This window comes from Nannospalax galili, unplaced genomic scaffold (assembly GCF_000622305.1).
Source record: "Nannospalax galili isolate Female #2095 unplaced genomic scaffold, S.galili_v1.0 scaffold525, whole genome shotgun sequence".
NCBI classification, from domain to species: Eukaryota; Metazoa; Chordata; class Mammalia; order Rodentia; family Spalacidae; genus Nannospalax; species Nannospalax galili.
The window spans coordinates 3,567,132-3,579,716 of record NW_008353937.1 but is presented as its reverse complement, the minus strand read 5'-3'; the positions used below and the strand labels follow the sequence as shown (position 1 = coordinate 3,579,716).

At 48.7% G+C, this 12,585-nt stretch overlaps 1 protein-coding gene across 1 annotated transcript in view; it reads right to left on the bottom strand.

The window, feature by feature from the left end:
- Positions 1-12,585, bottom strand: part of LOC108491692 — a gene marked incomplete at its 3' end in the record, with an annotated part of 53,192 nt that overhangs the window by 14,626 nt on the left and 25,981 nt on the right. The window contains exons 6-9 of the mRNA XM_017802699.1: positions 9,399-9,452; positions 4,554-4,607; positions 1,179-1,223; positions 354-407 (exon numbers count right to left, since the gene is read on the bottom strand). Coding sequence (XP_017658188.1) covers positions 354-407; positions 1,179-1,223; positions 4,554-4,607; positions 9,399-9,452 — 207 coding nt within the window. The remainder of the gene's footprint in view (positions 1-353; positions 408-1,178; positions 1,224-4,553; positions 4,608-9,398; positions 9,453-12,585) is intronic.

The following is a 12,585-nucleotide window of genomic DNA, read 5'->3' as shown; positions in this document are numbered from 1 at the left end:
GGACAGAGTGAGGAAGATATGAGACTAAGGATTGCTTTGAGCACTGAAAAGATCGAGAGATGGAAAGACAATCTGGGAGAAACCATGAAATGCCTCTCAAATCTATGTAAGGTGGATCTGATGGGCCCATCATTGATATACTAGATAAATCAGATGAATTCAGAAAAGCCACCTATCAACTGTGATGTGTAGGCAGACCCCTGAATGGAAAACTCCAAGCCTCCTCTACGAGCACCGATTCTGTGACAACCCCCTATGTACCTTCACAGCACGGCCTCCTACCACTGGGGTCAGGCTCCTAGGTGCTTCTCCCTTGTTCCCTCAACCCCAGCAATCCACAGCACCTTACTTACATTTTTTCCTGGTGATCCTTCTGGTCCAGGGGGCCCTGTGGCACCAGGCTCTCCCTAGGAACAAAGGGCTGCAGTTAGAGGCAGAGATGCTTCCACTACAAGTTGCTTCAAACCCAAAGCACCCAGAGACTATGGACAGATGCAGAGACCCAGAGGGCTGTCAAGCAGGAAGTTTCCCCTGCAGGGCAGGGGAGCGTCTGGGGCAGAACTTGGGGTCACAGTACAGAGTGTGTGAAGCCTTGAGTGCCTCCCCGGCAAGGAAGACAGGAAGACCAGCAGCTGAAGGGTCAGGAGGGTCTTCCTGAGGCCCTGCTATCTCCTGGCTACAGGCCTCCTCCATCCTGGCCATCCACAACAGTCAAGGAATCTCATCACCCACCCCCACCGTCTCTTCCATTTGGGGTACTAGGAAGAGAGAGGAGTAAAAGAGTAAGAAAAGGGCTCTGGGGTCTTCTCCTCTTGAGAAGGCCTATGTGTCCACATACAAGCTCTAGGATACTGGGAGAATCACACACATACACTGGGTCTCAGTTTATTCCTCGACACAGGGCTCAGGGGCCACACACAACTGATACAGTCAAGGTGACCTGAGTCCAGGCTGTTTTGGCCAATTTGGCCACATGCCACTGTCACCTCAGAAGAACCATCTAGAGGATTCAGACTAAAAGGTGGGATGATGCTGCCTACTGTGCCATCATGCTAGAGCGTCCACTGTCCTTTTCTGAGTAACAAGGCACTGCCCTGCCTGAAGCCCTGGAATCTTCTCTTCACAAGTCTCAGCTCTGGGATACCTGAGCTGCCCTCAAAAGTGAGCCATCCACTTACCCGAGGACCCGGCAGGCCAGAATCACCTGTGTGTCCCTTGAAGCCCTGGAAGAAATAGTAAAGTTACACCAGCAACGAGCAGGTAGAGGGCAGGGAAGGGTAGGGATATGGGGAAATGCTGCATTCCATCCTATCCTCTGGCTACAGCTTACCCTGTCTCCTCTCGTTTGCCACCAATTGTAGGGTATTGAGCCTGGCTCTGTGCCAGGGACAGGTGGAAGAAAAATAGGAAGCAGAGGCAGAAAGCAGGGAAGAGGGGAGGTCTGCACCTTACACAATACCGCATCTGTCACATGCTTATTTCATGGTCTCTAAGCCCTGAAGATAAGCCCTGAAGATGGGTTCTGTTTACCCCATTTTATAAGGAAACCAGAGCTCAGGATGGTTTGTCACTTAGGTAGTGATGTGGTATCATGATTCACACACAGGCCCATCTGATACAGAGCACACCTGTCTAGGGCCATCCTCAACCCAAGGAGGTCAAAGAGTGCTCTCGGGATCAAGACCCAGTGCCACCTGATTGCATCTGATGGGCTCTAATTTCATCCCCAGATCCCATAAGTTAATAAAGACTCAATTAGGGAGCATAAAATCTCAGGCTAGACCACGAGAGGAGAACATCATCCAAAGAGGTCTTTGAAGGTGCTGTGCTCACAACCTAGAAATGCCACTGTGTACCTCCTCCCACCATGGCTGATTAAAACCCATGACCTCCCTAGCCTCTAGAGGATGCAGCTACGGCAGCAGGATGAGGTGGCCAAATCTGAACCCTCTAGAATCCCCAAGGGGCAGACAAGTGGCCAGGAGTCTGGCCAAACCCCAACTTAAGTAACTGCATTTCTGATCCCAGGCCTGAAGCTTTTAACTGGGGTTAAATGAGAGTCTGCCCAGCAACTAGATGGCGAACAGATAGAACATGGTAGTCGTTGATGGGGAGAGATGAAGGAAAAGATCTAAGTCATCTCAGATTTAGATTCATCTCTAACCACTGTAACCTCAGAAAAAGTGCTTTGCCCACAGAAGCCCTAGCATCAGCATGAAGAGTGCACTAAGGCAAACAGCATCTTGCCCAGCCTCCCTATCCTGCCTGCACATGGCGCCCCTGCATCTATGGACCAGGGCTGACTGTGCGATGGTCTGGGGAACGAACCAAGTCTCTACTCTGCACCTGCGGGGCCCTGGATGCTTCACTTCTCTTCACTAGGACACAGTAGCCACATGTGAGAGTGAGGCTAGATCAAATGTGAATGTGAGGATGGACCCCACCTCTGCAGACTTGCTGTCTAGACCGAATCAGCAAACAAAGATCTCCAGCTCTTCAGAACAGGGCAGGGTTCCGCCAAATGTGAATGTGAGGATGGACCCCACCTCTGCAGACTTGCTGTCTAGACCAAATCAGCAAACAAAGATCTCCAGCTCTTCAGAACAGGGCAGGGTTCCGCCTGGGTGCTGGAAATCTCTTTAAATGGCTGAATCCCAAGGCCAAGTGGCCCCAAAGCAGAGACTCTGACTGGCTATCGTCCTGTACCCTCAGGACCAAAGCCCCAACAGGGATCCCTGCTCCTGCCAGACGCTTGGCTGGGGTTTTTATGCTTCCTTGGTGGCTTTAACACTCCCTCCACCCTCCAGGAGTGGCAGCTGCCATGAGCTCCACTCTGCAGAGGAGAAGCAGTTCAGAAATGACCCCTTTGTAATCAACGTCACACCAAATAAATAACAAAGTTGGACTGGAGAGCCAACCCCCACATAGGGGGTTAAACCCTGCCATAACTCCAGTTCCAGGGAATTCTGATGCCCTCTTTGGCCTCTGTGGGCATTGGACGGCATGGGTGCACTTACGTGCATGCAGGCAATACACTCATAAACATTAAATAATAATAATTAATAAATTAATTAAATAAATAAATAATACAAAGTAAAGGGCCCAGCTGTCTCTCGCCAAACTTCTGTCGTTCTTCAAACCTTTGCTCTGTTAGCCAAGCCAGCAGAGGAACTGGCCCTTAGTACAGCTTGGGGCTCTATACTTTCATCCCTGCCTTCGAATCCTCTGTGCAGAGATGGGTCTTACCCCTGAGTCAGGACCCAGTGAAGGAGTCCGTCCTGCTGAAAGGGAGCCTTGTTACTGCTGTAACCCTGATGAAACCAAACCATTATTCACTAGAGCCACTTAGTTATGAGGGCTGATATTGCACTCCACAGTAAGCAGCCATTCCCTAAATTTTAAAATGCCTTCAGAAAGGATTTAATGGGACTATCAGTTAAAGTCTGTTTGAGAAAAAATAATCAGATGCTGATTCAGCATCTTATTCTCCATCAATCCTTGTCCATGTCCTGGTTCCTCCCGGTGCAGGCAGGGAGTCAGGGAGAGGGGAAGGAAACATCGATGTTTTTGTGTTTCATTTCCTCCTGAATGAACACTAGCCAGATGATCTATTGATTTTTTTTTGAAAGAAAAACACGACACTAAGGAAACAGAAACAGCATTTTGATCTGTTACTTTTTGATAGATAATTGGATTCTAGGATTTTCGTTAAAATCTTTATTTTCCAAAGTAATTAAGAAGTTGTATAAATAATTTCAGCGTTATAAAAAGTGAAGCAGTTAGGAAGATAAAAATCTTAAAACATAGAGCTTATTTAATATCTATGTTCAGTGCAATAACTAGATACATATTTAAATATAGAAAAGTTGCAATTCATAGATGGAAAAATAAATCATAAATATACACTAAGATATTAACAAAGCTTTATCCTGTTGTAGAATGAGAATCTACTTTTTTCTGTAAATTCTTGTTTTATTTTATCTCCTTAATATTACCAACATTATAATGACACTGTTAGAACAGGAATACTTAAACAACTGGACAAAAGTTTGAGTTATGGAGCTAAAAGACGGAGGCCGGGGATGTAGACCAGCTGGGAGAGCGCTTGCCTTGCATACACAAGACTTGGGACTCTATCCACAGGACTGCATAAAACCCAGCATGGTGCTGTGTATCTGTAAGCCCAGTACTCAGAGGCAGAAGCAAGAAGATCATAAGTTGAAGGTCACCCTCAGCTACATAATGACTCCCAGCCTTGGTTACCTGAGGCTCTGTCTCCAATAACATAAAACTAAAAGGCAAACTCACTTTTCCTTCAGTTATCCAGAGGAAAAACTACATTAAAAATAGTATAAAGAGGGTAGAAATGAAGAAAAGCTTCGACAACGTGCTAGAAATGGCTGCAATCTTGAAGATACAGGCAGAGCTAGGGCTGGATGAAAGCGGAATTGTTTACAGAAGCACCTGTGCGTTGAGGACAGGGACTTCGAGAACATGGGCCCCGTGGCTGGCAGGCCTCACCCTACTGGGGACAGCACAGGGTTTGTACTTACAGGTGGACCGCGGGCTCCCTCTGCCCCTGGTGGGCCTGGCTCTCCTGCCTTGCCCTACAGTGAGGGAGAAAAAAGAGAGTTTGAGACTCCCATCTTCAGGAACTTCCAATGGCCGCCTGCCCTTTGTTCCAGTGTATTCCCACGTGCCCCTGGCTGAGCAGGCAGCCAGCCCTGGCCTGCGATTTGCGATGCATTTCCTTTGTGCCAGTCTCCGCTGCGCATCCGGACCTGGTAGAGCCAAGGTCTCCTGGGATGACGTTGGCTCAGGCCTTATCCCCAGATTACCAGTTCACAGTGTTCCAGCCTAAAGAAAAAGTATGAGCATCTTCATTCTAAATGACTTGATTCACAAAGACATCTCAAGGCAACTAGGAATGGTTGCAGTTCACTGAAGAGTGGAGCAGTTTGATGGTTACCACACTTCTAGAGGGAACAGCCTGCTTCAGGCCACAGGGGCAGAGGCTGTGCTGAGGTGGTGGGTGGTCCAGTCCCCACAGTTCCCTTCCTCACCCCCATGTCCCCAACTCACAAAGGAGGGCAAGGACTCTCTTGCTGCACCAGAGAGTCCCCGGCATTGCTCTGGACAGAACCAAACAATGAACAAAAGCAGGTGAGGTTCAGACCAAAGGGCCGGAGGTGGGGGAGGGGGTGCTGCAGAGGAAGCATCGGTTGATGGGCAGCTAGGCCAGTGTTCTGGATCTTTCCTCATTGTACCCCGAGGACACGACCTTCCTTAAACACGCAGTTGGCCTCATTTTCATACAGAGTAAACCTTGCTGATCACATGGGGTCCATCCAGACCAGAAAAGAAAGAGGGAGAGGGCCATCCTTGGGGTTAGAAGGAGATTTCAGACAGGAGCCGGAAGTGCTGCTGCCCACAGGTCTTTGCCTGTTGCTTCTGCCCCATCCTGCTCAAGTCCAGCTGTGTGATGCTCGCTGCCATTTCTACCCTATACCTGATTTTGCAGTTATAAATCTGGGATTTCTCCCCTTGCAGGTTTTGGTCCTGTCCCCATCAGCAAAGGCAAGGGTGACCACTGGCCAAGTTACCAGCAGAAACCTGACAGAAGCTAGCAGTCACTAGGCGTGACTAGAGCGCTTTGAACAATAAGGACTCTTCACAGAAACCCAGTGAGGCCACACTGGTTATCCCTTAGGAAAAACACAGGGCTCAGAGAAGTTACGTCATCTGCTAGAGGACACACAAGCAGGGCTGTAATTGGGGCTCTAAGTGACACTCTGCACTTTATCCTAGCCAATATCAACTATGTCTTGTTTAAAAAATTAAGCAACAAGCAGTTCAAAATGTTGCCTATCTACCCACCTGTTCTTCCCTCTGTCCAGTCTGTCGCCTATCTCCTCTGTGTCTACCTGCCTGTTTCTCCATTGTGCCCCTCACATAAGAACAGGCCAAAGTGGAGTTGCCACAGCAGAGTCTGTGATTCTCTAGACCTCAGCCAGACAGGCATCTGCAGAAATGGGGACTGCAGATATAATCTCTGTATAGTCAGAGCTTCTCAGGGAACGCCAGAGATCCTGGACCCCAGCTGTCCTTGGAGGTGCCACTCACAGGCTTGTGTTTCATGACCTCCCCCCAGGGTACATTTGGTGCCTCATCCTGTGGGTGCTTCACTTTGTAAGGTGCCCTCCTGGAATCCTAATCTCTGAGATCTCAGGGGACAACCCCAGATTCCACCCATCCTATGTCAACTTTCTCCCAGCAGCTCAGAGTCATAAGCTTTCAGGGTGACTGAGGTGAAAATCCAGAACAAGCCAGAGCGAGGACTTGGGCATGGACACATCAGGGCCTCAGGGTGTCACCAGTCCTGCGGAGCCACTGAGTTTGACCTGGTCCATGAGAACCAGCTGTCTCCTGAGTGAGCTTTTCTTATAAGACTCCTCCTGAACCAACAATGCCAGTCCCTGGTGCAGGCATTCGATAATCCAATGGAAGGAAAACTAGTGGGCTTGTACCCTAGGGACAGCCTCTCAGGTCAATGCTCCTTCAGCACAAAGGTGGATCCCTGTTCTGAGCTCTGAGCTCTGAGCTGTGAGTTCTGAGCTCTGGGTCAGCTCCAGAGCTATGAATCCTGGAGACTTCTCCACTCACAAAGACCTTGGCCCACCTGTTAGCCTCTGTGTATCCCAGGTTCCTCATTTGGGGACAATAGGAACACCCATAACCCTAGGCTTTTCTGGGGTCTACACTGGCAAGGCCCCACATGTTCCAGGACAGACTTGTACAATATCACCCGTGTAGTCCACTCATCGACCCCTCACCCTCAGACTGCCATGTACCCCCATGGGCAGCTCCACAAAGCATCCCACTTTGTTCTCCCTGGAAAAGTTTTCTTTTCCCTCAACAGTGAACATTGGCTGTTACAGCTGACAGTGTAAAATAACAAAGAAAGTGCCTCGGGCAAGCCGTGTAAGATTCCAAATGAGTCATAATAGTTTATGACCAAGCAAATTAAACAGAACAGGAGCCTCACTAGAAAAACTTTTATGTAATTCCACTTAGTGGCTGTAAAGGCTCCACAGTTTTGACCTCACCAGGAGTTAAAGTAGGGCACTTACAAAGCAAACCTCACTAAAATAATTAAGAGTTAGATAAGCCTGGAGTATTGGACATTCTTTGCCTCGTTTGACCCTCCACAGCCCTGGCAAGTTAGCATATTACCCTCCATCCCCTGGAGGGGGAGTGAAGCTCAGAGCTTCCAGGTCACACAGCCAGCATCCAAAGCCACTGTTACTGTCATCACTGCTGGCATTGTACCATAACATAATCTCGTTTGCTGTATTTTAAACTCAATTCTATTAACATCATATTGCGCTGGATAGCTTTAGTGTCAACTTGACACACCTGGGTTGAGGGAGCCTCAGTTGGGGAATTGCCTCCTTTGGACTGGCCTGTAGCCATGTCTGTGGGGCATCTTCTTGATTATTGAGTGATGTGGGAGGGCCCAGGCCACTGTGGGTGGTGGTTCTGTACTGTATAAGAAAGCAGGCTGAGCAGGGGCTGGGGAGCAAGCCAGTAAGCAGCGTTCCCCTATGGCCTGTGCTCCAGCTCCTGCCTCCAGGTTCCTGCCCTGAGTTCCTACCTTGGGCTCCCTGGTGAGCTGTGACCCGGGAGTTGTAGGATGAAATAAACCCTTTTCTCCCCAAGTTGGTATTGGTCAGAGTGTTTTGTCAGAGCAATTGAAAAGAAACTAGAACACACAAACATGGTTTAAAATTAAAAGGGGGCTGAGGAGATGGTTCAGCAGTTAGAACTGGCTGCTCCTTCAAAGGAATCAGATTTGGCCCCTGACACCCATGGCAGGCAGCTCACAACCACCTGTAACTGACATCCTCTTCCAGCCTTGATGGGCACCTGCACGTGTGTGGTGCACGTAAACACATGCAGGCACACACATACACATAAGCAGTGAATACATCTTTAAAAAAGTTAAACTAAATAAAATTTAAAAGAGAACGGTAGAGCAGTAAGGACTGCTGAGAGGCAAAGATGCTTCCTGCCAAGTCTGCTGCCCTGAGTTTTGTCCCCAGGACCCACATGATGGAAGCAGAGAACTGACTTCTGCAAGTTGACCCCTGACTTTTATAAGTGCACTACCCAGGCACATGCTTGTGGACATATACAAATAAATATATGTAACCATTCTCAAAAGAGCCATAACTGAAACACCATGGAGTACAAAGTTGCCTTCCCTTCAGGCAATCCTTCCATGGCCGGACTCTGCCTCCACTGGTGTCCTCTATGGCGTCTAGAGCGCCTCTAAAATCCAGGAGAATATACAGATTCCTATTTTTACATAAAATGGGTCAAGCTGTACCCACTGCTCCACTTCCCTGCCTTTCCCTGGAGCACAGCACCCTGGGGAAGTCCCAGGTCAGGTCCCACAGAGACTTTCCTTTCTCGGAGCTGGAGAGCGTTCCAGAATTTGCGTGTCCTGCCATGTACTCAGGCTTTAAGAGGGCATGGGGGAAAGCCAGGTCTCTCCCGACCCAAGCAGCCCTTCATCTTCACTGCCACATAGCAGAGTTTTTTAAAAATTATTTTATTTTATATGGTTTTATTTTTCTTTGCAGTACTGGGGATGGAACCCAAGGCCTTGTGCATGCTAGGACAGCATTCTGCTAACTGAGATGCCCCAGCACTGAACTTGTGAAGACAAAAGTACTGACAGAAATTTGAGTGCCATCGTCATCACGACAGAGCCTTGAACACAGGAAAGACAAATCCCCAAATAGCTTTGAGGTCACAGATAAGGGTATTGTGAAACGTTTGCACCTCCCAGTGGGTAGCTATGGGGCCAGAAAAACATCTTCTGGATCACTGGGTCTGCAACTTTACTAGGGTCTCTGGACAGATGTCAGTAAAGAAAACTCAAAGCAACAACAAATACCTATGGGCTAGATTTCAGAATGGATCTGTAGGCAACTCTCGAGACCAGGAGCTGGTTGCAGCTCAGCTGGCCAGCGTGAGAATCTTTCAGAAATCAGGTTTCTACTTGAGGCCGGCTCACTATGGCTGTCCTCTTCCATATCCACAGGGCCAGCCACATGGGCAATAAAACAGTGTAGAGAGAAGGGCAAGAGCCCTGGACTCAGACTCCTGGGCTGTCACGAGTCCGTTATGTGACTTTGGAATGGACTACTTACCTCCCTGAGACATAGTTCCCTCAGCCACAGAGTAGGGCAGCGTGTTTCCCATGCAAGGCTATTAGAAGAAAGGGACGTGGTGCATGAGCTGTAACCATGCCTGTGTGTCTGAATCACAGGACCAGAGGAGCTGTAGCTGAGAAACGAATTTGGCATGCAGAAAAGTGTAGAGCCTCTTACTGGTTCTCCTGGGGGACCTGGCTTTCCATCTCTGCCCTGTTTGCCTTCTTCTCCCTGCAAGATAAAATAAAATCGGCAATTAGGTCAGGGACAGTTGGAGAGAAGGGAGCATGGTCACCAAGACAACCAACCCATCCCCATCTTTCTGCTTAGTCTCCAGTAGCTTCATGTCCACTTAGCAGCACAGGGGGCATCTCAACCCACAGAGTGTATCTGATCTCCCAGTTTCTTCCACAACTCCGAGGTTCCAGATGTGGATAGCATACTGGAAATGCAAACTCATTCTGCATTTTGCATCATGATTCCTGCTACTGATCTACAGTTGCCCCCACTGAACATACTCATGACGTCAAACATAGGACCCTAGGACCTCATCTGTGGACATCTTCAATGAGCATTGGGGGTGCAGGTGCTGGGGAAGAAGAGGACAGACACCATGCTGCAACGTGGAACTGAGCAGAGTTCCCACGACCCCAGAATGCAGGGAGCAAAGAACAGGACTGCGTCGTCACAGTGTTCAGAGGAACGCGACATTTCTCTCCACAAAGTAAAGTTATGATTCCCTCTCCACTAATCCCTCTGCCCCAGCCAGTCTCAGTGCTAGCTGGGACAATTAACTCTCATATTTAGGGTAAGTAGATCTTCAGAATCTCACAAAATAGGAAACATAAGACAGCCAAAGGTGCAATCCTGGGCCACCTGGATCCAGGTTCCGGCAAAAGAAAACAGCAGAGGGACTAGAGCTCAATGAAGGAAGGGTTGAGCCCTATTTGTACTGTTTAGGCACAGGACCTTGGGCAAGTTATCCAAACTCTTGGCCCCTTGGCACCTCTTCTAAAGAGAAATACTAACCCTGCCCCGTAGAGAGTCACAAGTTTCTCATGTTTGCAATGTTTAACAAAACCAGCGCCAACGAGGCAGCCACCCCTGAACAGACAGCTGCTCCCAAAAGCTGCCCACTGCTGCCTTTACCTGCAGTGCCTGGCCAAGAGGGGATGCCACTGTGGGCAGTGACCAGCATGGACCGTCCATCCAGGCTGCTGTCTACTGCTCCAGGGGTACCTCCTATTCCTTAAATGCAGCTCCCAACATTACTGTGCGAGCATCCAATAAACCAGGCCACACGTCAATATTCTCTGCAGTTAAAACTTCAACTCCACAACCTTTCTTCTCCATGCAAGGAAGCTATGGGAACAAGGGTCCAGAGAGCCATGCCCAGAGAACAAGCCAGCTTTACAGAACGAAGCACATGGAGGAGAGAGACCAGCAAACTCAAGGCTAAAAAGGAGGCAGAATCTGGGTCTTTTGATGCAACCACTGTCCTTGAATGCAATGATTTGAGGTGGTTCTGGGGTCCCAGGTGTGGCTTCCAGAATAATCTGAGAAATGAATAGGACTTTCCAGTAGAGAAAAACTGCCTTGTACGGCTGGACATTTCTTTAATGTGTGGACCTCTGCTTTGTAGGAGTGTACGTGTATCTGTACTTTATGGTAAGGATTTGATGAAATGCCACATATGCGTTTCATGCAGCATGCAAGGCTGATTTTCATACTGGAGGCTAGTGTTAGTCCTTAGATGTTAGTACGCTTGCTGACCCTTGTGTGTCATAACACTTAACAGAATTGGAAAGGGTTAAATTCCTCCTGTCAGTAAGTACATGCATCCACCATTTCTGTTTTCAAGGTCCCATTTCTACCTGACATAACTTCTTCCTGATTCCTGTCACCTTTATCTGCCTATGTACCTTGACGCTGACTGAGCTCCCATGCCACATCTCTTAGAGCACTCCAGAGGCCCTGTGCTGGACAGCTTTAGTTGCCAACTTGACACACCAGAGTTGATGGAGTCTCATATGGAGAATTATCTTCATTGGACTGACCTGTGGTCATGTCTGTGGGGCATTTTCTTGATTATTGAGTGCTATAGGAGCCTCAGCCCACTGTGGGTGGTGCCACCCCTGGGCAGGTGGGCCTGTGTTGTATAAGAAAGCCATCTGAGCACAGGCCTGGGAAGCAAGCCAGTAAGCAGCGTTCCTCCATGGTCTGTGCTCCAGGTTCCTGCCTTGGCTTCCCCAGATGATGGACTGTGAGACAAATAAATCCTTTCCTCCCCAAGTTGGTACTGGTCAGAGTGTTTTGTCACAGCAATTGAAGGCAAACGAAGACAGGCCTCCTCACAGTCTGGCCTGGGTGTCCATCCTCTGGGTCCCCCATATGGACCCATATGTAAGTCAATGCATCCTGCACTGTGTCAATGGTTTCTGGCTCTTTCATTTGGCTTCTCATGAAACCACAGTCTCCTGGGACCAGGACTTTGAGTTCACAGTCAGGAGCTCACTTTCATTCACATGCCACTCACTCAGCTGGTCCTCCATTCAGCCTATTTGAGGAAGCACTGTGATGGGGAGGTGGTGTGGAATGGACAGAGGAGGATGTGATGCTCACGGTTATAGCCTCATTTCTATGATGAGTATTAAGAGGCCAGACTTAGGTATATTTTATTTCATTTTTATTCCTGTATGCTTGTGTGTCTCTGTGTGTGTATGCTACAAATGTGTAGATGCCCACGAAGGCCAGAAGAGATAGTGTCGGGTTGCCTGGTATGGGTGCTGGGAACTGAACAGAAAGCACTCTTAACCACTTGTTAACCATGTCTCCAACCCCTGTTCTTAAGTGTAGCTTACATTCATACCTAACTCTGCTGAGAGGTCAAGTGTGGGAAGCGAGCACAGCCGAGCCAGCCAAAGATGGAGCCCTGGCTGGCTGCCAAACCTCGTGCTGTTTACTTCAACTCTTGGCTGTTTGCCAAGGCTCGTGAATCCCGCTTGTTTACTCCAAAGTATGGAGAGGCCAAACAGGTGCTGCCAGCCTGATGATCTTGCTATGAGCCTAATGAGCCACTCTGCCTGCCCGCTGCACGTGTGTGTGCCCTGATTGGTACCGGCCTGGGGGAAGGGCTGTTGGAAATGCTATATAAACAGCTAGGTATGTAATAGAAGAGAACAACGACTACAGCATCATAGTGAGAGACAGCATCATAGTGAAGAGAACGTGAGAGAGAATAAGAGAGAATAAAGGATGAAAGAGAAACAGAAGCTTGAACCCCACCTTGGTGTCTGTGTCGTCTTTCCTCGGCTCTGCTGGACAGAGCTGAGGCTCGCGACAAATGGTGGCCCGTACGGGGAAC